This window comes from Micropterus dolomieu, linkage group LG08 (genome assembly GCF_021292245.1).
Source record: "Micropterus dolomieu isolate WLL.071019.BEF.003 ecotype Adirondacks linkage group LG08, ASM2129224v1, whole genome shotgun sequence".
NCBI lineage: Eukaryota > Metazoa > Chordata > Actinopteri > Centrarchiformes > Centrarchidae > Micropterus > Micropterus dolomieu.
The window spans coordinates 29538024-29561747 of record NC_060157.1 but is presented as its reverse complement, the minus strand read 5'-3'; the positions used below and the strand labels follow the sequence as shown (position 1 = coordinate 29561747).

The following is a 23724-nucleotide window of genomic DNA, read 5'->3' as shown; positions in this document are numbered from 1 at the left end:
TGGATGTACTTCCTGCGGCAGCTGAAGAAGTTCAACCTGCCAAAGACATGTAGGCCACAAGACCTGTACGCCTCCAAGAAACAAGGGCTTTCACTTTGTGTCAAAAAGTGGTGGGGACATTTAAGGGTTCAGATTATGGGTGTGACCAAACACTTAGTCCACAACACGTGATAATGCACAATATTGGAGTCACGAGAACAAGACAACAAGATTTTGAGCATTAAACTCTGAATGTCCTGCATTCTAGAGACATTTTCTGCACCAGCTTATGGTCAAAATGTCTTTATTTATATGAAGGGAAACAAAATTCATGTGGCTGGTGGCAATTCAGAATAGGCTATAAAAATATTATCAAACATAATGCATTAATCAGTAGCTTGTTTTTTAGCCTAAGTTACTTTTGTTTTGTACAAGGCAGATCTGTTTCTTCTATATTTACATTGCATTTCATGTTGTGCAAGTAAACCTTTCTCATAGAATTTCTATTTGTTATTCAACATTTCCTGTTGCAAGCTAATTTTCAGAAAAGCTTTAGCAAGTGCTTTCAAAAAGTGGTGGGGACATGTCCCAAGCGCCCCTAATGTAAATGACACCTATGGCAGGAAAGATTGTGGCTGAACCCTCCCACCCCAGAAACCCTCCGGCAGGAGGCTTTGGTCCATCAGGACTGCAGTAGCCTCCTCAACAACACTGACTTTCATGCATATTTATTGCATTCTTTTTTTCCATTATTGTATTATTTTGGTTACTTGTACATTTTTGATCTCTCTACTCTTTCTATATTTATATTTCTATATTTATGTTCTGTTAAGCACCAATATGTACCAAGGCAAATTCCTCGTAAAATGTGAAAATGTACCTGGCAGTAAACCTCATTCTGATTCTGATATTTCATAATTGGAAAGAAAAACACAATTCAAGATTAGCTTACTGAATTACTTACTGTGACTATAAAGAATTCATTTTAAAGTGGATTATTTGTTTTATTTCTGTTAGGCCTAGACTCATGGAAATGTAATGAGTCTCAATTCTTGCCTTGAATCACTTTTCCACCATATACCCGACATAACATATTAGCTGACTTGATTTCCAATAATTGCTATTCAGTCCAGGGTGTCCACCTGATTGGGCAGAAGCAGAGGCAACTCGATGCCAGCATGCTCGGCATCCAGCAGGTTGACAGCATCAGTGGCAGTGGCAGGGGGGTGGGTGGGGTCAGAGGCCAGGGGAGAGGGGGGGTTGCTGGCGATGTTAGGCTCTCCTGAGTTGCGGAGAGAGAGGGAGAGCACTGGTGAGGGTCTTCTGGTTGACCGCGAGGAACAGCAAGGCAAGAGCTTCCCCAGAGCTCGCTTGAAGTCTCTCATGAACAGTGGGTAGATTATGGGGTTCATTGTGCTGTTGCAGTAGCCCAGCCAGGTGATGGCGTCAAAGAGCGCGAGGGGGATGCACTCACAGACTGCCTGAACGAAGACGGTGAAAAGTATTGCAGGCATTAAGGTATGAATCAGATAATAAATGAGGAAAAACATCAATACATTAAATAAATACAGAGAAATATCATCTTAAAGGCACCGTAAAGAGTTTTTACCCGAAGTACTGCTATGGAGCAGTGTATTTACAAGAGGGTCCCTGTTTTGTTTGTATTCTTGCATGAGGGTGAACATACATGTGGACAAGCAGGTGGTCAAAGAATTCCTGCTGCTGGTTTTACACTGTTCTGCTTATTTTAAAGGAAGTAGAACACAGCAAACTGAGAATAAATAAATACAGAATTTACAATACAATATTTATATTTATTTACTTTTAGCTAATTGAACACATTTATTTATTTATTTACAACTTTCTTTTCTTTTCCACATTCTATTTAGTTTCTGTGTCCCTTTTGGGCCCATTTCAAGTAGCTGAGTCGGGAAATCATCAAAAAGCTGAAGTTAATTATACAGCTCTGAAATAAATATATATAAATTAATAACCTCTATATGTTGTGCAACATTTCATTTATGTATAATTCTTGGCAATGTTTATATTTATTTCTTTTTGCAAATTTTTTGTTTACTTACATTCTCTGCCTTTGGGCATTCAAGACGTCTATGACTTCAGTAGATTTTAAGTAGCTGAGTCGTGTAACAATCAAAAAGAAGCAGACAGATTTCTTTTCTCACTAATTACATAAGCTGTCCATCACTCTTTTTTTAATGGAAGATCTAATATGCCCTGAATAGAATTTGCAAATACATTTGTATCTGACTCTTGAAAACACTGATCTTGAACATAACCACTAGATTTAGAGAAGGAGAGTGAAGGAGGAGACAGCTGTTAGAGGAGAGCTTCCAATACTATCAAGATGAGACAGGGAGGCGGTGGGAATAGGACAGAAAGGAGGGGGGCGTTTCACACACCACATTGAGTGTGAAAAGGAAGGAGAGCGCAGACACAGTCAAGTCTCTGTGCTCTATGTTATGCAGGGGAGAAGCGAGAGGGCACAGATGGGAAATCAAAATGACTGGATCATTGAAAGCTTGAAAAACAGGACAAGTGTCATTACCAATTTAGATTAAGCTGTTTTTTGACATTCATTTAATCTCGCTGAAATTTTTCATGGCTACCATTGTTTGTTTGCTGAGTAATGAGTGTGTGTGCTCAGTCTAATCAAATCAAAATAAACAACTTAAAGAGAAAGAATACCAATTATGAATGGTATTCTGGTGTGTTGTTTTCTGGGTTTTGGAATGAGTCAGCGACACAAAGCTGAAATGCCAATCTATTTCCTCGTTGGATAGCTTTGGCAAGGCTGTGACGCCAAGGCTGGTCAATACAAAAATAGACCAGTATCCAAGTGTTTTTTTTCTTTTCTTCTATATTTCACACTGTTTCAAGGCCCCCCACACATTTAAATTTGTGAGGAAATTGACAAAAAACAACCTCTGAGTCACTTTAATATATGAGATCTATTCCAAAAACAACCACAGAATGTTTAAATGGTGAGGGAAACTGTTGCAAATCTTTATAGTGAAGAAACAACACTCGCATGTGCATATTGGTGAAGGCCACCTGGATAGATTGAAGCTACTCTTCCCTTCCAGCTCATCTGATCATGTATCTCACATCCAAGATTTGTTTGACGTATCAGATGGACGCTAGGACGCTAGCCTATGTCATGTTATCTGTATTTTGCTTATTTTCATTAGCTAAGTTTCTTTTTCATATCTGTGGTCGAGTCAGTGTCTGGTCCCTCTACTGACCTGAGCCATGTTGGTGATGAAAAAGGGTAGCCAAGCGCTGAAGAAGAGTCCCAGGAGGACTCCCAGTGTCAGCGTGGCCTTCACTGCCCTCCGACCCTGCCTGTGAGCCAGACGACGCTCACTGTTCACTGACGCCTGTGGACAGTAGAGAATAATAGAAATATACAGTAGAATATAAATAGAAAACAGTTAATCCTAGAATTATAAATCCAATGTAAATCTCCCTTGACATTGGTATTTTGAAAAAGCTGCTCTGGGTACCTCTTTATGGCCTGGACAAGCCACACCATTATTGTAATTAACTTTTAGTTCCTTTATGCATTTAATTACTGGTTTGATTAAAGATGTCCAGATTTGTTTTATCAAGTTAATGAATTAAATTAAAGCAATTGTTCCTTATGTTGGAAATATACTTAAGATTGATACCACTCTCATTTGTACTCTAAATATAAAAGTGGGGCTAGCAGTAGTATAGTTTAGCAGAGACCTGAAAAAGGGAGAAACATCCAGTGTAGTTCTGTTGATACAAACAGAAATCCACTTACCAGCACCTCCAGAGCTTACTGTTTATCAGATTATAGGCCTACCTTTTTTTTAATCTATAAACCAACTTGAGTGTAATAATTATTATTAAGTTTTATGGGGCATTATGGTTAAACGTACGATATATAAACATATAGTGAGTTAATTTGTGAGGTTTAGAGGCGGCGGTGACAATTTTTTTTACTTTTGGACAGAGCAAGATAAATGCTCTGTATAGCACCTTTCTAGTCTTTTCGACCACTCAAAGCGCTTTTACACTGCATTCACTCACTGAGCCTAAGTGCTCAAACAGAAACTATCATTCACACACTGGCAGAACAGCCAGAGGCAATTTGGGGTTCAGTATCTTGCCCAAGGATACTTTGACATGCAGCCTGAAGGAGCTGGGGTTTGAACTGCCGACCTTCACCGATATAACAAGCAACCTGCTCTACCGCCTGAGCCACAGCCGCCACAGCTGTTTCTCCCTGCTTGCAGTCTATGCTAGGGTAACCCAATCATCATTCATCTAATTCTCAGTACGATTTCCCAAAATTTCTTTAAAATTTTGATCAGATACAAATATTTAATGTCCTGATTTTTTTATTTTTTATTTTAGTTTATTCATGCCTCAAGAATTTTTATGGCAAAGAATTATGGTACCTTAAACTTCATTGACTAGTCATCACAAACTCAAGCTGTGCAGCTGGACATTATTGAAACCCACAGAATTTGATTTAAAATTTTAGTGGAGATCGTAAAATTTCTAAAGAAACTGTTTGGGGAAATATGCACACCACATCTAGAATGTTTCCATTTGATAGAATGGTGCAGCGATAAAAGGTTTGAATATTACAGTTAGTGCCAATGTTGCTTGGCTTCAATAAAGAGCTGAAACAATCATACAGAATATATATTTATGATTAATGAAAGAGTGATGATTTTAAAGCTACTTAATCAGAATGAAACATAAATGTTATGGGGTTACAATTCATTAATTATTTTTCAAGAATTAGGCTACTTTAGGACTGACTGTTCTGTTCTGTTTGTGTGGTTTTACAGCAGGAAAAAGTGACAGACTATGTGGCTTGATCCTTGATAACAGTGGTAGCACATCTGACACACTGGCTGTACTTTTCTCTGTAAGATTTCTATGCACGTTTTACACTTCCCTTTCACTGAAAGTGTTTCAGCTCCACATGATATACTAGCTGCAGCGTTATTTCTCTTCTGACTTATTTGACAGCTTGACAATGATCACGATTTAAATTCATAAAAAGTAAAAGAAGGTCTATATCTCCCTGTCCTTGCAGACAGCTGGTAAAGAACAAGAGCACATATTTGTGCAACATTCTTTTAATTGGTTTCTATCTTTGTTCTCCAGTGGTGGAGGTTCAGTGTGTAATATTTCAGAGCATTTATTGACAGAAATGCTATATAATATCCATGACTATATTTTCAGTAGTGTATAAAGACCTTACATAATAAACTGTAATGTTTTTATTACCTTAGAATGAGAAATTTTTACATATATACATCATCTACAACTTTCTACAACAACTCTACGGAGCGCGTTTCATCACTACATTCTTCTTCTTCTTGTAGAATTCCTGCCGTGTAGATGCTCGTCTCTAGGTTCATTATAGTCGAAGAAGAAGAAGAAGAAGTAATATTAGACATCAGGGGTCGGCAAATAAGTTTTGCATTGGACTACTTTTTCTGTAGCGCCTAAGACTCTCACCTCGAAGGTTATTTGTTCGATCACGTGTTGGAAGAATCCCCCCCCCCCCTTCAACAAATATATTATGAAGAGTCTTCATACATGCTTCATACATTCACATGCTTGCAATAAAGCATGTCCTGCAGTGTGTGCTTTCGGGTGTTTGATCCACATCCCTCAACCTATACGGACGCATCTCCAGGAAGAGGACATTTAGGGGAATCACGTTTACTGATGGCTCTTTCAGAGGTGTGTCAAGCAGGCTTCAAACTCTCTTTAATGTCATTCAGAATTTTTTTTAAAGTTGAAGCTCTCAATTCAACTTAAAATAAAGCACTGCTGCAGAAAACATTCATGCACATTATTTTGTAGCTAAAACCACCAAAGAGGAAGACTAGACAGTTGGGTGCAATTCGCCACCTCACTGCTAGATGCCACTTAATCTTACACACTGAACCTTTAAGTACTAATGCCACATGGTGAAAATACTCTACTACAAGTTAAGGTCTTGCATTCAAAAGGTGTATATATATTGCTTTATCAGTCGGGGTTTATTGGTGGTCTCTGCTATGTTGGATACAAAGTAGTTTAATAAAACACAAAACTGTTGGGCAAAGATACTTCCAAACTAGATAAACTCCAAAGTACTTTTATAACTAAGCATATCGGGACAATCAAGTGTGTCTAGACTTAGGTCTCAAAAAGTAAAAAATTTTGTTTGGCTGCCAAAAACCAGCTATCAAACAGCATTCCTTAAGGTTTTTTTAAGGTTTGAAGCACACAGTGGCCTTAATTGAAATTGGTACTGGATTTCAACAGTATAAATTCTACTGTTTGGTCTGTCTTCCTTACCGGTACATTTTGTGACGCAGGCGCCTCCTGGTGACTGCAGTCATCTCCGTCCGGCTGAGCTTGCCCTGCTGCAATCCCAGGTGAAGGAGGCCTGGAAGGTTCCCCAAGAGAGGGATGTGGGTGTGGTGGGTGGCTCAGTGCCGCGACCCGCTTTGCCTGCCTCCGCGCTGCCAGAAGGATCCGACAGTATGTGAAACAAATGGCGCTGGAGGGCAAAAAGAATGTGAGTACAGATGCCACCAGGGCAAAGGGCAGGGTGACCCGCAGGCGGCACTGGAAGGAAAGGCCTCCTGATGGTGACAGCTGAAAGTAGGACGTTGGGTACAATGTGTCAGAGTAAGAGCTGTTGTTGCTACTGCTGACTGATGAATGTCCACTCCCATGGCCCAAGCTGTGCCATTTCATCTCAATAGGCAAGAAGGAGGTCAATGCTGCCAATGCCCAAGCTGCTCCTACAAGGAGCAACGCCCGAGGTGGGGTCATCCTCTGCTTGTAGCGCAGCGGTGAGATGATGAAGAGGTAACGGTCCAGGCTGATCACACACAGGTTGAGAATGGACGCACTGCAGCACATGACGTCAAAGCAAAGCCAAATCGGGCAGAAGGCAGGCCACAGCACCCAGGACCCACACAACACATTGAGCATGGCTGGGGGCATGACCACCAGTGCCACCATTAGGTCAGACAGGAACAGAGAAACTAGAAAGCAGTTCGAGGTGCAACGCAAAGAGCGATGGGCAAACACCAAAGCAATAAGCAACATGTTGCCACAGACTGTCATTAGGATGATGACAGTCAGCATGAAGGCCAACAACCATGGGCCGCTGCCAGTGATGTTCCACGCACTGGCGGTGGGAAAGCTGCTGTTGTAGCTTCCTGCAGAACCTGACAAGTGAGAGTCAGCCATGGTGCTGGTTGGCAACAATCAATGAACCAGCTCCTCAAGATTCCTCTTCAGGCACTATTAAGTGTTACAGACCTTAACCAGTTCTCTCTTGCAGCCAAAACTCACTTTAGGGACGTTGTTGAATAAAAAGAAGCCACTGAGGTCTTGTGTTGAGAAGCCATCGAACCCTCTCCATGTCCAGGCTAACCAGACTGTTCTCCATCGGTAAATATATCTTCGTCCTTTTGGCAGGAATACATCCACGTGCCTTGGGCTTTCTTCCACCGCACCCCACCAGTATAGTTATCAAAATCACCAACACTGTTTCACTCATCTCTCCATCATGACCAGCATGTCCCTGCCTTATCCACAGCTAAGAGCCAGAATGAGCCATCCGATGGCTGACAGAGGGTTTCGAAGCAGCATGTCACTGGAGGAGGGCACGCAGAGAGATAAGCTCGACTAGACATACGAGAGATGTGTGAGAGGAACTACTGAAGATGAAGAGAACAAGGAGAACAGCTTCCGAAGGTCCTTTGCTGAGCTGGAGCTCTGCTGCAATTCACAGATCCTTTTATTCTGGGAAACAGCATTGGGGAGCAGAAACCAACACAAAATTGTGCGGCTGTTACTTGGAAGCGAGGCTCTGTTCATAAGTGCTCTACAGGTATCACGGTCCTGGTAACGCTACCTTTATATCCCTCGCTCCTGTTAATCCCTGTGTCGGCCACTCCAGCGTGCCTCCCAGTCACAGCGCACAGCTACTGAGAAGGAGCGTGTCAAAGCATTGAGCTGTTAATGCATAACCATGCACAATCACAGCCAAGAAATGCTAATTCTACATCATAGGAACTGGTGTGGGTGGTCTTTTTCCATGTTTGGTCTTGGTGTCTTTAACTACTGAGGTACAACTATTATAAGCATTTTTGTAAGATTTTATGTGACAGCTTCCAAGTTAGGTCTATTTGCAAAACGATTGTTTATTCTACCTGCTTTCTGTTTTCATGGAATGTGTACAATTCATAGACATGGTGTCAGATTTATTTGAGGAGTCATCTTTCAGGTTTTTTCTTTTTTTTAAGAGCAGCATTACCAAGGTCTGATCTTTCTACAAAAATAACCCCCTCCCATGACTCCCCCTCTCTGACCTTTTTCATGTTTTAATGATTTAAAAGACTGAATCCTACAGGATATAATTCAGCTTTTTTACTCTACCTTGGAAATGTTCTTGTATCCTACCCAATTCAATATCCTTGTCTCCTTGATTTATTAGGAATTTGCTTCATGCTTTTTTTGACATATTTATGTAGTTTCTGACAACACCTGGCCACTCCAGATACAGGTGTATTTCACCTCAAATCGCTCCATACAGCTTAGGTGACTTCTCAATAGTGATCAATTGGGCTTATTTCTGGCATTTAAACACCAGCCACGTTCTGAAATCTACAGCATAACCCAATGCATTTTTCTATTTCATGAATAAATAAAAATTTAATCTATAGCAACTTACTGGCTAAGATAACCATGTATATTGTACTCTGCATGGAATAATGGAATTATACTTGACTTCTCTTTGTTTTCATATTGATATACAGCTATCGGTCGACCACTCCTTCTGAACCAAAATAGCTGCACCAGTCATTATTTAGACAAATTAAAGGACACGAATACTTATGCAATCAATTCTTTCACATTTTATAATTGTACTACATGTACATACATTTGTAAGGCTTTGACTTTCTATTAGCCTAATTGCTTTCTTTGTGACTCAAGTGTTTTAAAACAATAACATTTTTCTGTGACTCATTCATTTACCATTGGTGAATAATGTCACATTCCCTGTTCTAACAACTATCAGCAAACAATAGTAACTTCACTTTGCTCCTACATTATTCTCAATCCAGACAACGAGATGACATGACAAAGATAATTATTCACTTCCCAATCGAAGTACTTGAAAACTAAATAACATAAAACAAAAGCTTTCATCCGGTAAAGCCATGTGCACTCCAGCATTTCAATAGCTTTGTTGAATACTAAACATAATATGCAAAGCTCTCAAATTTCATGCCCCCTCAAAACTAACTAATCTCCTCCATCACTACACCCTGTCATCAGCAGCCATATCACATCAGCTGCTGTCAACCTTCTGACCCCCTCTCACCCACACCAAGCCCACCACCTTATGGGGCAGCGTTTGCATTGCTGTCACCACCTTCCTCCACGACACAGTTAAGAAAATCACTCCCACTTACATTCAGATATTAACTGAAAGCCCTCGTCAAGCCTGCTTAACACTTGACTCCTATTATGCCTTCAAGTATCACCATTACTGCTTGGCGTGTGTATCATCTAGCTGATATAATTAATTAAGTTACCTTTTATTAATTCAATTTCATTCATTATAAAGCATCTGAGGAAAAATGAATCACCAGGGCATAATTTCTGTTGTTATGAATATTTTATTAAATAAACACAGACTGTCCTGATCAGGCACATACAAATGATACAGAGTCAAAGTAGGGATGGGTCGTTCGACAGGGAGACAAGGATCTAACTGCAGAACAGTGCAAATGGTGACTCTCCCACTGACAACAAAACAAAAAGAACATACTCCAAAAAAAAAATATAAACGACAGTCCCTCGATGACTGGCAGCTACTACTCCTGTTAAAGAAATTAGAAATCAGTTACATAATGATTTACATAAACAATGACACAGGGTTGTTATTCTGGGTTAAAGATAAGGAATAATTTCTGTAAGTTGTTTTACAGTCCAAATGTGTTTTATTGCACAAACAAACCTTTTCGCTTCTATGCTGCAAATAATGTGACCTCAGGTCATTCTGACAGTTGGCATACGCCATGCCAAGTCCCGCTCCTGAGCCGAATGAAATCGGCCAGGTGTGCCCTACAAATGAAACAGGTACTTTATCTCTAACACAAAGAAGCACTTCACAGTGTTATTAAAAAAAACATACAAGAGATGGCATGTAAAATCCTTTTCACACTTTTGTGATACTTTGTTTTTCTTTTCTGTACTTAAAATTCACATGCTTATGAGGATGGGTATTGTTAGTGCTCCTCTTACAACAAAAGCACTTAATACTCTCTAAATACCATAAATTATGTGTTCAGTTAGATAAGACTGCTGATTGACTAAAAACACACGAGACTTTTACTGCGTAAAAGAAAAGGTGTTTCGCTGCAGTAGTTACAGAACATCACTCGCTAGCTCTGCTCCTCTTGTCAAGGACCTGTGTGCTAAATTAAAGGTTCAAGATGCAGTACAGCAACAATCCATTAAAACTACTTACGTTTGAAGAACAGAACAGAAAACACGATGCCTAACCCCAGCCCAGTACCTGAAAAAGGGAGGGAAAATAAAAAACAGCCACAGTATGACTTGGATGGCAATGTACCTTTAATTGATTTTAATTGATTAAATTATATAGCTTTTGCTTCACCTTTATTAATTCACTGTATGCATATGCTTTCTCATACTGTCTCAGACTTATGTACATTTATATTAGGTACTGTATATTTGTCATGTAGCCACAGCACAAGCTTTGTTGCTTTGTAATGCATTAAGTTCTAATATATACGACAATAAACTCTAAATTTAAACTTGTACTCTCATTCATACAGTGGGGTGGAGGGAGGGTAAAATTATTCCCTTATTTGTCTCTGAAATTGATTAATAAATGTGGTGTAATTTCCCTTTCGTTTTTTTAAACACCACCTGTAATGTGTTTATACACAGCCTCCTTAAAACGAAGTGGGCCAGATCCTTCAGCTGATGCAGTGTCAGTTAACGTTACATCGCACCAAACTTCATTCAAACATCGACAGTTTTAGGGTGTTTTGCTCATTAGCATTAAGTACATGGCTGAAGACTTGTTATGAGATATTAAATGATCCACTGGTCTATAATACTAATGATTCATCGAGAAATACCTTATTTCGGTAACGTTAAACTCAACTCCACCCTGCTCCCCGCCAGCATTTCTATTTAGCTAACGTTGCTAAACTAACAACTTATTAGCCTATGTTTGTTCTAGAAGATTTCGGGGCTGTAAGCCACGAAAATGGAAAGTTTACATGATATGACAATAAATGTTTGTTGGTGTTATGTATGTATGCCGAATTCAGGAAACATCTTGATTAATGTCCTAGCAAAGATGTACGTTCACGTAACGTTATGTATGGATTGACGAGTGAAATTAACAGTTTCTGAATGGCGTTAACACTTAACGTTAAGTTAAAATCTAGTAACGTTAGGGAAAAGGTGCTGATGGTTGCATTCTTGAACTACAGACTTGTCTCTATATTTACCTATCACAATTAATAACAGATATCGGACTAGTGGTTAAGATGTCCTTTACAAGCCCTTTATAGCTAAACTTAGCTAGCGTTAGTTAGCCTCTCGCCCAGTCAATGACAGCTGTGGACTTCAATAAAAACTGTTTCTTATTTTATCCTTATTCGGCACATTACAATGTCGTTATACACGAAATACATTTGGATATTTACCGAGTTTAATGGCACTGTCTGCCAGGCACCGGTCCCACTTTTTCCCCAGCTCCTTCTCAGACATGCTGAACCTTAGCTTGTGTCAGGCTAGAAGTGTCAAATGTAGTCCCGGTGCTGCTTTCAGGTCCTGTCGGAAATGTAGGTATTACGATTTAAACGTAGAGACGGCCGTGACAAAGGAGTTTAGGCATCCAGACTTTAAAGTGTTATTTTATTGATTCTATTTTGCCAACACAGACAGTACAGTATATGCGGCAGCATTTATACGCCCAAACTTACTGAAAATCTGTGTATGGTTGTTCACTTAACGCAGAACTACGTCATTCTTGCAAACCTTGCTTTATACCCCCTATGGTTATGCCAAATTCATTTTGCCCATAACCTAATCGGCGCCATCCTGTGGTAAAGAACAGAATAGCCCATATAGTACTTCACCTAAATACATAACAATATACAGTAAACACGTATATTACGGCAGAAAAAAACATTCGCAGACGCAGAATATTTTATTTGAAAATGTATCTCAAAGTTTCTGAAGGAAATTTCGCTTGACACAAATCGGTACACTGTCATTAAGTCATTACAGCATGTTCACCTTATTAACAATGATTTCCTGAGATGACAATATACAATATGCAATTTCTGACAACAAACAGTTGATATCCATTACACAAAAAGCTGGTATGTTTTAAAATTACCATTAAATAAAGAAAATTGGTGTTTAACACACAGAATCAAATAACTAAACATGGAAATCATGAATTCTACATACCGACCAACAAACGTATTGAATTCAGAAAATGATATACAAGCAAACTATGTGAAACAGCCAAAAGTAATCACATTGGCAGTGACTATCAAGCACAACCTCTAAAAATAGTGTAGAATATAAGCTGGGTAGCATTTTACACATTGTGTAACAGCAAAGGGACACCAAAGAGGTAGAAACTGTGTCCATGAAGGATAACCCATCTTTGGTCAACAACAAAAATATATCCCCTTTGATATTACTACCTTTACTCCAGTACTTGTGTCATAGCTCCCACTCAATTCTTGTCCGTGATAACCAAGACACTTAAATAAAAATCAGTTTATGTGGAATCACTCCAACATTTCAGTGAATACACATGCTGTACATGTGCAACAATAGCAATCATCCAGATCTACCTGCAGGTAAATGCTTCTGATAGCCAGAATGTTGTGTTTAAGTGGCATTCACAACAAAAAATATAATGTGGTTTTACTGCATTCCATGTTGTGTAAAAAATAAAATAAATGTGAACGCAGATAAGGAGATCATCAACTCCATGTCCTGAAGGACTGGCTGCCCCAACCACAGTTCACACTGAAGCTATTCTGATCACTTGTTCGATTAAGGGGACTGTTCTTGTGCTGCTGCTGCTGCTGGCTGGCTGGTGTCTTCTCTTGCTGTCTTTACAGAGCCCTTGCTGATGGCCAGGAGGTCTCGCAGCTCCTTGTTCTCAATCTGAACAAGACAGAATAACCATATATATGTAAGGAAAAAATGTTCAGACATACAAATAATGAGAGTTAAGTGGTTAGTTCATCCAAAATGGATATAATCACATATTTTCTCAGTTAATTATAGTGGTTTCTAACCATGCAGATAGATTGGTTTAGGAAGGTAGGTAGGTACATTTTATTGTCACAATATAACAGGTTATGCTACACAGCAGACAATATACATTTATACAGAAGCAATTATAAAAATAACATAAATAAATAATATTCAATGATCAATGGAGCAGTGCTGAGGATGAATTAGAGTTTAAGAGTGTGATAGCTTGGGGAAAAAGCTGCTCTGCAGTCTGGTGGTGCGGCAGCAGAAACTTCTATCTCTCTTCACAGAAGGCAGCAGGGTGAACAGGCTGTGGCTGGGTGGGTGCTGTCCTTTAGTGTCCTTTGGGCTCTGCGTAGGCACCTCACCTCACCGATAACACTGATGCTCGGGAGATGGGCACCAATGATCTTCTGAGCAGTTTTAATCACCCGCTGCAGAGCCCTCCGGTCCTGGGCCGTGCACATCCCATGTTAGTGATGTTTCCAGTCAGGATGCTTTCTGTTGCTCCTCTGTAAAAGCTGACAAGAACTTGGCGTGGGAATTTTGCCTTCTTAAGCTTCCTCAAGAAATACAGTCGTTTCTGAGCTTCCATCATTTAGTTTTGCTGACGTTGAGCAGTAGGTTGTTCTCTGAGCACCACTCTGCAAGATTATGAATTTCCTCCCGATACGAAGTCTCATCATTGTTTGAAATCCGTCCGATGATGGTGGTGGCATCTGCAAATTTCACAACAGAGTTCTCTTCGTGTCGGGGGATGCAGTCGTGGGTGTACAGTGTGAACAGGAGGGGGCTGAGCACAGCCCTGGGGGGCTCCGGTGTTGAGCACTACAGTGGAGGTGTGTCCACCTTCCGCACTGACTGGGGTATGTTTGTGAACAAGTCCAATATCCAGTTGCAGAGTGTTGTATTTAAACCCAGAGTGCTGAGTTTGCTGATCAGATTCATGGGGGAGAGTGTGTTAAATGCTGAGCCCAAATCCATCCATCTTAATCACTCCAGGTTGAGATATCTGTCTCTGGGATTTCTGACTCCACCCAAATACAGTTGAGGTGAACAGAATTACATTTGTGGTGCTAACATGCAAATTTGCAAATTGCAAACAAAAATTAGAAATTAAAAACAGTTGCATCTAAGTGTTTCTGTCACTCTGGATAATCTAGAGATGCTTTGGTGAACAGTTATCACTGGAACTATTTACTACTGAAGAAATAGTACAGGTTTCTCACTCTTTTCTAGACATCATTTTCCAGGACAGTTAAAGTGATGATCTAGCTGGTATGACAGACAGGGAACATGCCATACACTACACCTCTCTGCGGAGGTCTGATTTTAAAGACGTACAGTCTATGGCTATAGCCTCTCTATGAAATCATCTATTACAAGTGTAGATATGACAAATTGATCTTGCCTTGTTTTAATATCGTTTTTTTTAATAGTACTGCCATTGTACTTTTTGTATTATTTGTTTCTTTTGGAAAGCCCTTTGTGTTCTATGCTTGGAAAGTGCTTTTCCTATGATTTATATTTTAATCACTGCTGCCTGAACACCAATTACCAAACAAACAATAGCCTACAATGTTGCCTACTAACAAATCCCAGCATTCTGTTGAACCATAGCTTTCTAAAATCACTGTGGTCCTCAGGCAAACTGCAGTGTAACTGTACAAAAAGCTATTTCAGACATGAGGCACTTTGTCTGCATCCAAATAGGAAATTAAACCAAGCCGTGGTGTAAATCAGTTTATCACATCATGTGTTACCCCATATACTAACAAAGCTAATCACAACCCACTGTGAGCTAAAAAAGTTTCACGTCATGTCACTGTCCATTTTATTGTAACATAGCATTGTGTTTGAAGCGACAATGCTAGCAAAGTAAAGAAAAAGTGCTATTATCAATACTAGTATTTAACAAGTGTTTGATGCACATATAGCTGGGCTCCCATTCATTGTTTGGACCCCGACTTCCAATTCATTCTTATCCAACTTTCTCAGTAATACCCAACAAATGTGAAAACATTGCTCCTAGCCAACAACAAACTAAAACCATTAACCAATTTAACATTATTCAACCGTTTAAAACAATTTGAGAAGAAAACATTAATCTATAAACCTAATAAAAACTACCTTTACCTTTGGAGGATAATGCAATTCAGTGTCATGGACATAATGTCATCCAACCTGTGCTACATGTGCCATGACTCAGGGGTGTGTTCACAATGCTGCCGCAACATAAAGCTAATGTAATTTGAAATATTTTCCAGGACATTTTACTTTTTCTCTCATTTTCCATGTGTTTTCCATGACTGGAAAATTGGTACCTGTAATTGTCATTTTTCAATGCTGTAAATGCCATAAATGTGATTCCATTCACCGTGATTGTATTGGATGGCAGTAGAATTCTCAGAGATGAATATCACAAACCTGGGCAAATAAAACCCAAACTGCCTTTGTGATCAGATATCACTAGAGGTAAGTGAAAAACTGTATATCTACAGAATGTAGAGATATTATTCAATTTATTTATTTTATATTTATGTGGGTGATACATGCACAAATTGAGCAAACATCTACAGTTGTTCTTAACTCTACTTAAGCACTGTGCTCACCTCTAGTTGAGCGAGCCTCTCTCGAACAGAACAGTAGTGCTGATCATCCACCTGCACTGCCCTTCGCATCACCTGGCCCATCTCGCATATCCGCTCCACCTGGCTTTGCACTTCCTGGAAAAGATTCAGAAACAAAAATCAATGCATTGTTAACTGTACGGCCACCCATTTGCAATCCTAACCTACAAATGACCCAGAATTTGAAAAAGTTAAGACAGCCAGTTTACTTTTGCGTGGTCCTCGTGTAGGCTGAGCACAGGTTTGGTGTCAAGCTCTTTCTTCGCCATCATCAGCTGGAGCATCTGCTTGCGGTACCGACCCATGATCAACTCTAACGCATACTGGTGTTCTTCAAGAGACAACCATAGTTCTGCAGATGCAGTCATAAAGTGTTAGCAAAGATATCAAACACCAACCATTCAATCAAGAGAAAAGAGTGTGTGTTTTTAACCTTTATTCTCCCGTTGAAGTTCCTTGATTTGAGTGTTTTCCTGAGTCAGAAGGGCATGAGGCTTGTATTTGGTTAGCTCCTGAATCTCTGAAGTGTCTTCTATGTGCTGTGAGAAGAGACCAGTTAAGGGCAGTGGAAATAGAAAGACTTGCTGCTCTGTTTTATTAATCCACCATGACATGGAGGAAAGTATTAATTTCCATTTTAAAAATGCAAGCTTATATTAATATAATAAGTATTTACTTACTAAAATCTCAGCATCAAAAAGTAAATTACAAAAATATTGATCTGCTCCATAGGAATTCTTCATGACATTCAGAACATCTAATTGTTATAAGTTGCTTTTCCAAGTTGCTTTTGTTGAACTTAGCCAACTTCTTAGTTGTTGTGTTAAAAGAAAATAAGCATATCAACAGGCAAAATATAACAACAAAGAATAACACATATTGTCAAGAATGGGGTGTCATGCAAGATGTACAATTAAATCTCTATTATTGAATCTCATGCCAAACTCCATTCAGCATTAATGCAATTGAAAAATGGTCATTACAAAACATCTGGACTACTCAAAATGTAACGATCTAAACAAGCGACCCATCAAGCAGTACTTACTTTCATCATAATCTCAGCTTTTAGTATGGGTTTACATGTTTCCCTGTGTTTTCAAGGGGGAACATTTTGGGATAATAAGAAACACAAAATTGTGTGACTGTAAATTCAGCTTGGGTTACATTTGCTGAACTGATGGGTAAGTTAGAGCTCAACTTAATCCTGTGCATATGCCATAAACAATTCAGCTTTATTACGTTATAGCCATGCACTTATTCCAAATCTCTTTGTAACCGTGTTGAGATGCTTCTCCTTGAGATTAATTTACCTTGTCAGGGAGGGCATTTCCCACCTCTCTCATGCTATTCACTCTCTGGCTGAGGACCCCGGACTGCTCTATCAGTCCCTCGGCGGCGGTGTCGTGCTCTTTCAGTCTCTCGAGAAGGGTCCGGGCATCGCCCAGCACTTTTTCTAAAGTGCAGGCCATTTACTAGAGACTGACAACTCCTGTACGTCAACCAGCTAACGTTAACTTAACCTCCTTCACTCCACAAGCGAGGTAAAAATATCTCGCGGTGTTAGCTGACGTTGGCGATCTAACGTTAGCCGGGTCAGCTGCGGTGCCTTTATAGCAACGTGTGCAAAATATTACAGACCTTCGGATGTATTTTAAGGCAACATTAGACAGAATATAGAGTACACATAAATAAAACACTGATCATTCTGTTTTGTTGTCAAGTCTGCCGTTTCCGTGTGAAACATGAAACGATGACGTCACTTCCGCGAATCAAACCAGTGGTCGGCAACATGCGGTCCGCGGGCCAAAACTGGCCTGCCAGCAATAATATCTGGATTGTGGCCTGATTACCCTGATAGCGGAAAAAAATAAATAAATAAAAAACGTCACATTGATAGCGGCAGGACAGTGCTGAAATAGCTCTGTCATGGTCAGGACAGCAACAGTTCACATAATCACAACCACGTGATTGTTCTTTTGTAATTTATTTGTGGCTTTGGCAATATTGTTGTTTTACATTCATGCCAAAAAATTGAATAGAATTGATTGTGCCTACAAAATAAAAGCACGAGAATGTTTTTTGCCGCAATGCTCTATTTCATGTTGAATTAAGAGCTTTTACTTTGACAAGTACAACAAAAGTTCTGAAGGACATTTAAAAGAGTCTCTGGCTTGCTTGACACACATCTGAAAAAGCCATTAGGAAACGTAAAATTGAAATCCACTGAATGACAAGTGCAGAAATTTCCTGTGCCTGGAGATGCTGGTGAAATGGAAATAAGCATCCATGGGTTGATGGATGTGGATCAAATGCCGGGAAGCACACACTACAGTATATGCTTTGAAAAATACTCTCTATAGCCTAATTAATGTGTGGAAGAGGGAAAAAAATATAGTAATGTGGGGATCAAACACATAGAGGGGGAGACCGGGGTAAATGTAACAATTTTTGGTTTCTTTGTCATAACTCAAAAACTTCTTGAACCAATTGGATAAAAGTTTTATAGAGGTAACTTGTATCTGTGTTTTATTTGTTAAAGTCATCCAATGTTTTTAAAAGCAATGTTAAAGGCACAATAGTGATTCAAACACTAGATGTGAAATGTTACATCTGACCCCACATGTAGGGGTGATTGTAACAGCATATGGGCAATTGTAACAACACACATAATTCCTTCATATAGATACCAAGGATAAACCCAGAATAAACTACCAAGAATATAGATATAGTTAAAACTATTTAAGATCTATTGATATTACTGCTTGAAACTTCTCCTTTTTTATAAAGTGGTACAAGGTCACATGCAAATGTCATAGGACAGCCCTCACTAAGTGGCCCCTTGACACATCATCGGAGGCACCCTCCCTGTCAAATGGATCCCCAAACTGAGAGGCTAAAACTTAAACCTCTGGACTACGCCACTAAGTATAGGCCTCTTAATAACACAGTATACATAGTAGTCAGCTATAGGTCATTCGTATACATAAATGTTAACTGAAGAAGAGTCTATAGTCCATTATTTTCTATATTGAGCTTAAATACTATGCTACTATTATAAACCAAAAATTTAAATAATATCTCTTGATAAATATGTTGATAGATTATTATTACAGTATTTAAAGTTATGACAACTTCTCATTTGTAGAAATTGAAGATATTGAAAGCATGTGCAATTGGCTCTTGGTAGGAATTGAACCCCGGTCCCCAGAATGAAAAGGCCAAAGATTTGGACTAGAATTGTAACAGAGTGTTAAGATTGGCCTCAGCTGTAACTCCCCATAACAAGCTACCCTCATAGCTAGAAACAGTGAAGCTAATATCTGACAAAGATATCAAATGTTAGACAACAGAATGGTCATCAAAAAAAGACATTTAAATTCATAGACATTTATGGCTAAGACAGTATGAGAAAAATACTGTAGATGAAAAAAATTCCTTTCATAGCTCAAAAATTAGCAGGCAGAGAGGGATGGCCACAGAGCGTGCATGATGACTTTCATGCTTCTGTTTCATTTCTGATTGGTGCAATTTGAGATTTTACAATTGCCCCCGGTCTCCCCCCAAATGAAAGTCCTGTGCGCTCCAGGGGTCGGAAAATAAGTAATGCTGGCATTGGGCCAAATTCTTTTCAAGCCGTTAGATTATAGGCTACGATATGATTCTAAACAGAAAACTACGGCAGAGGGAAGAAGTTGAGTTAGTAAACATGCATTATTGGAATAGGCAAGGCAAGGCAAATTTATTTGTATAGCACATTTCAACAACAAGGTAATTCAAAGTGCTTTACATAAAACATAAAAGCAACAGGGAAATATAATAAAAGTTACAGTGTAAATATTTAATTAAAAGCAATGGTAAAAAGCTAAAAACAAAGAAAAAGAAAACAGGACAGTAAAAGTTACAGTGCAGTGTAAGTTATTAATAAAAAGAAAAATCTTAAATATTTAATTAAAAGCAATGGTAAAAAGAAAAGTCTTCAGTCTTAATTTAAAAGAACTGACAGTTTCAGCAGACCTGCAGTTATCTGGGAGTTTGTTCCAAATATACGGAGCATAATAACTGAACGCTGCTTCTCCTTGTTTAGTTTTGACTCTGGGGACAGAAAGCAGACCTGCCCCAGACGACCTGAGAGGTCTGGATGGTTCGTAACGAAGCATAAGATCAGAAATGTATTTTGGCCCTAAACCATTTAGTGCTTTGTAAGCTAACAGCAGGATTTTGAAATCAATTCCTTGACATACAGGAAGCCAATGTAGAGACCTCAGAACTGGAGTGATGTGATCCACCTTTTTGGTCTTAATGAGGACTCGAGCAGCAGCGTTCTGAATCAGCTGCTGTCTGATGGATTTCTTAGGGAGCCCTGTAAGGACGCTGTTACAGTAGTCAAGTCGACTGAAGATAAATGCATGGATAAGCTTTTCCAGGTCCTACTGAGACATAAGTCCTTTAATCCTTGATATATTATTCAGGTGATAGTAGGCTGACTTTGTCTTAATATGGCTACTCAAATTCAGGTCTGAGTCCATGACTACACCAAGATTTCTGGCTTGATTTGTGGTTCTTAACATTACTGATTGAAGTTGAGCACTGACTTTCAATTGTTCCTCCCTGGCTCCAAAAACAATAACTTCAGTTTTATCCTTGTTTAATAGAAATAAATTCTGGCACATCCAATCGTTGACCAGCGCCTGTATGGGATTATAGTCCCCTGGTGAAATGGTTATGTAAATCTGTGTGTCATCTGCTTAATTATGGTAACATATTTTGTTGTTTTTCATAATCTGAGCCAGAGGAAGCATGTAAATGTTAAACAAAAGAGGTCCCAGAATGGAGCCTTGGGGAACTCCACATGTCATTTTTGTCAGCTCAGATGTGTGATTACCTATAAACACAAAGTAGTCCCTGTCCTTTAAGTAGGATTCAAACCAGTTTAGTACTGTGCCAGAAAGTCCAACCCAGTTTTCAAGTCTGTCTAGTAATATGTTATATATGTATATTGTGGTCGACCGTGTCGAATGCAGCACTGAGATCCAATAATACGATCCAATAAGACTGAAATTCTGCCACTGTCAGTGTTTAAATGGATGTCATTGAAGACCTTAACAAGAGCCGTCTCAGTGCTGTGGTGTGGTTGAAAACCTGACTGGAAGAAATCAAAACAGTTATTTAGTGCCAAGAAAGCACTAAGCTGTTGAAAAACAGCATTTTCAATGATTTTACTTAAAAATGGGAGATTTGATATGGGTCTATAATTGCTCATTAGTGAACTGTCTAGATTGCTCTTTTTTAAGAGTGGCTTAATGACTGCAGTTTTCAGGGCCTGTGGGAAAAAACCTGATAAGAATGCACATGTAGATGGCAGGAGGAGAGAGGAGCTCAGTGGACGCAATCCCACCAGTCTAGGCCTAATATGCTTTGTCAAAGTGGAAAGTCTTAAGACTTCACTTAAATTCAGATATGGTGTCTGCCTCCGAAACCCAAACCCAAACTGGGACCTGATTTCACAGGACAGGAGCTTGATAGAAGAATATTAACAATTGTGTGGGGGAAAAGTTACAGGAGTGATACTCACTTTAGGAGTAGTTTAGGATGGTTTACAGACCATTGTTCTGAATATCTTCAGAAAACAACATGAGGGCTATGACCAGCATGGGGACTAATCCTGATGAAGTGGTAAAATAATGACTGACTGAATGATTTTAACTAGGTCCTTGTTAATTACAGCCCCTTCAGGTAGCATCTTCTCTACTGCTGTACTCACTTGCCTTACTATTTTGCAGTGAAATTGTCATACTCTGTTGCGCTATTTGATAGGCAGTATTAGAACATTTATGCATGCATATAGAAATGTTCTATTTTATTCTATATCTTTTTTCTGTTCTTATTTTTTTTACTAGAATCAGTAAGACATACATCCAAACATACTGGATGCTAATTTTCAATCAACAACTGAGTTTTAAATGATATATCTGGATACATGTCAAACATATATGGTCTAAAGAAGAAATTTAAATGTACCCTTTCAAAACAACAACAAGAAAACACAGAGTGGATACCCCTGAAGCTGCACAATGCTCAAATAGCTATTTTATTAACAGGAAATGTTTTAAGTGTTTTAATCTGAGTCTGTTTCTACATATTAATACCCACAGAGATTTACATAATCTTTAGTAAGTAGTAAAAATGTTCAAAAATACCCTCACTCAAATTCACTAAATATAAAAGATGTTCTATTTTCATATCCCGAACGTTTTGAATGAACTACAAGTCAAGCTTAATTTGGAATCTTTACTCTATCTTAACATATTAAAAAATATTTTAAAATCAGTTTTGACAAACCAATGTCATTGCTTTTAACAAGTTCCATTATTTGCCATGATTCCTTTTAAGCTCTGATGCCTGTATGTTTGTATCTGTTTGTTGTGTTTTGGTATGCTTTTTTTGGGTCATGTTACCTGTCCACAACTGTACCTGTTATTTTATTTTTGCTGTTCAAGTACTCCCTTGTAGAAGAGTTATTGTATCTCAATGGGACCTTCTTGGTTAAATAAACAATAAATGGGAAGAAATTTGATCTGTGATGCATCAACATCATCCTTCTGACTAACTGAATGCAAATCAAAGGCATAGCGGTTAAATGAAAAACAAAGGGCAACCAAATAAACAAACTTAAAGTGAATAAAATAACTTGAAGTGAACAGATCAACAGCCTTTTATTCTAACAATAATGAGAGACGCTTGCCGGTGTTAACAAGATGCCATCAGAAAGTTTGAATTAACTTGGGTGCAATTGAAACTGAAATGAATACATTTTAATACAATGTGCTGTTGCCTAATGCTCGCCCATTCAAAATTGCTTTATACAGTCTATGATTCAAACTAGCCAAGTAGCAAAATGGCTCAAAATGATTTGAAATTGATGTCTGAGATCACACATTAACATGTTTAAATGCTTGACATTCCTTAACAGGATGTTTTTATAAACAAGTTTTCTAATGTTGGTTGGACATTCATTCTATTCAGTTTAGTTTAGTTTATTTCAGATAACTGAAGAAACATCATGCTAGGTCACAGTTGCTGTGTAATTTTCCTTGTGTCATAAAGAATTTGGTAAAGTTTAAAACCCAATACCTACCTACATATGACCTATGACATATGCTGATGCTTAACCTTCCATCTCACAGAAGGACACACAAGAATAAAGCAATGCTTAGACTGTAGGCTTTTGATCATTTATATAGGTCTACTCCCTTGCCTCTGTTTGAAAATCAAGTAGGCCTAGGTCTAATTGTGGGATGTCAAATAAATATATTCTGAGCTGTTTCATCAGCCATCAAATATCTAATCGGCATATTTAAGAGTTTTGCGTATCATCAGCATTTCAAGTCTCTACAGATTCAATCGTTTACTCAAAATAGTGAATGATTGAAGGGAGAAGCCTTGTGGCCTCAAATGACATTTCCCCATAATCCATTTCCTTCTTGTACGCACCCCGAAGTTGCAACGTGTGGCCACAGAAACTCTACAATAGGAGGAGAAAAGTCACTCTCAGGGAATTCAATATGGTACACGTGTTAGATCAGTTTTCGGGGACTAGCGAACGACATGCCGATGACTACAGTATATGTCTAGTAACAGGGGGTTTGGAGTCGAGATAGCAAGTTAGAGAAAATGTTACCATCAGTATCATACAACTAGGTGCGATTTCCAATCGGGGCTACTCTTCAGCAGCTGCGCAGCACAGGCAGGCAACTCTTTCCTT

The 23724-nt window shown here is 38.9% G+C and overlaps 3 protein-coding genes across 3 annotated transcripts; all 3 read right to left on the bottom strand.

The window, feature by feature from the left end:
• Positions 1–958: 958 nt before the first annotated feature.
• Positions 959–7257, bottom strand: htr6 (5-hydroxytryptamine (serotonin) receptor 6). Its single transcript, XM_046056850.1, has 3 exons — positions 6337–7257; positions 3243–3377; positions 959–1460 (listed from the first exon to the last, which is right to left on the bottom strand). Exons 1-3 carry the CDS (start codon positions 7240–7242, stop codon positions 1104–1106), a joined length of 1398 nt encoding a protein of 465 aa, XP_045912806.1. The 5' UTR covers positions 7243–7257; the 3' UTR covers positions 959–1103.
• A 2406-nt stretch (positions 7258–9663) lies between these two features.
• Positions 9664–11911, bottom strand: micos10 (mitochondrial contact site and cristae organizing system subunit 10). The gene is made up of 4 exons (XM_046057199.1): positions 11754–11911; positions 10538–10585; positions 10025–10131; positions 9664–9887 (listed from the first exon to the last, which is right to left on the bottom strand). The coding sequence occupies exons 1-4, from the start codon at positions 11815–11817 to the stop codon at positions 9882–9884; spliced, it is 225 nt and encodes a 74-aa protein (XP_045913155.1). The 5' UTR covers positions 11818–11911; the 3' UTR covers positions 9664–9881.
• Positions 11912–12240: 329 nt separating this feature from the next.
• sike1 (suppressor of IKBKE 1) lies at positions 12241–17727 on the bottom strand. The gene is made up of 5 exons (XM_046057198.1): positions 17273–17727; positions 16396–16501; positions 16172–16314; positions 15945–16058; positions 12241–13239 (listed from the first exon to the last, which is right to left on the bottom strand). Exons 1-5 carry the CDS (start codon positions 17429–17431, stop codon positions 13126–13128), a joined length of 636 nt encoding a protein of 211 aa, XP_045913154.1. The 5' UTR covers positions 17432–17727; the 3' UTR covers positions 12241–13125.
• Positions 17728–23724: the final 5997 nt, after the last annotated feature.

Excerpts from the sequence above, each read along its gene's own strand:
- htr6 (XM_046056850.1), bottom strand. The coding sequence starts at position 7,242 with ATGGCTGACTCTCACTTGTCAGGTTCTGCAGGAAGCTACAACAGCAGC. Across the intron at positions 3,378-6,336 it reads CTGCGTCACAAAATGTACCG|GCGTCAGTGAACAGTGAGCG; the intron begins GTAAGGAAGACA and ends TACTGTCCACAG. Across the intron at positions 1,461-3,242 it reads TCATCACCAACATGGCTCAG|GCAGTCTGTGAGTGCATCCC; the intron begins GTCAGTAGAGGG and ends GTCTTCGTTCAG.
- micos10 (XM_046057199.1), bottom strand. The coding sequence starts at position 11,817 with ATGTCTGAGAAGGAGCTGGGGAAAAAGTGGGACCGGTGCCTGGCAGAC. Across the intron at positions 10,586-11,753 it reads AGACAGTGCCATTAAACTCG|GTACTGGGCTGGGGTTAGGC; the intron begins GTAAATATCCAA and ends TCCCTTTTTCAG. Across the intron at positions 10,132-10,537 it reads TTCTGTTCTGTTCTTCAAAC|GGCACACCTGGCCGATTTCA; the intron begins GTAAGTAGTTTT and ends TTTCATTTGTAG.
- sike1 (XM_046057198.1), bottom strand. The coding sequence starts at position 17,431 with ATGGCCTGCACTTTAGAAAAAGTGCTGGGCGATGCCCGGACCCTTCTC. Across the intron at positions 16,502-17,272 it reads GAAATGCCCTCCCTGACAAG|CACATAGAAGACACTTCAGA; the intron begins GTAAATTAATCT and ends CTCTTCTCACAG. Across the intron at positions 13,240-15,944 it reads AGAGGCTCGCTCAACTAGAG|ATTGAGAACAAGGAGCTGCG; the intron begins GTGAGCACAGTG and ends TGTCTTGTTCAG.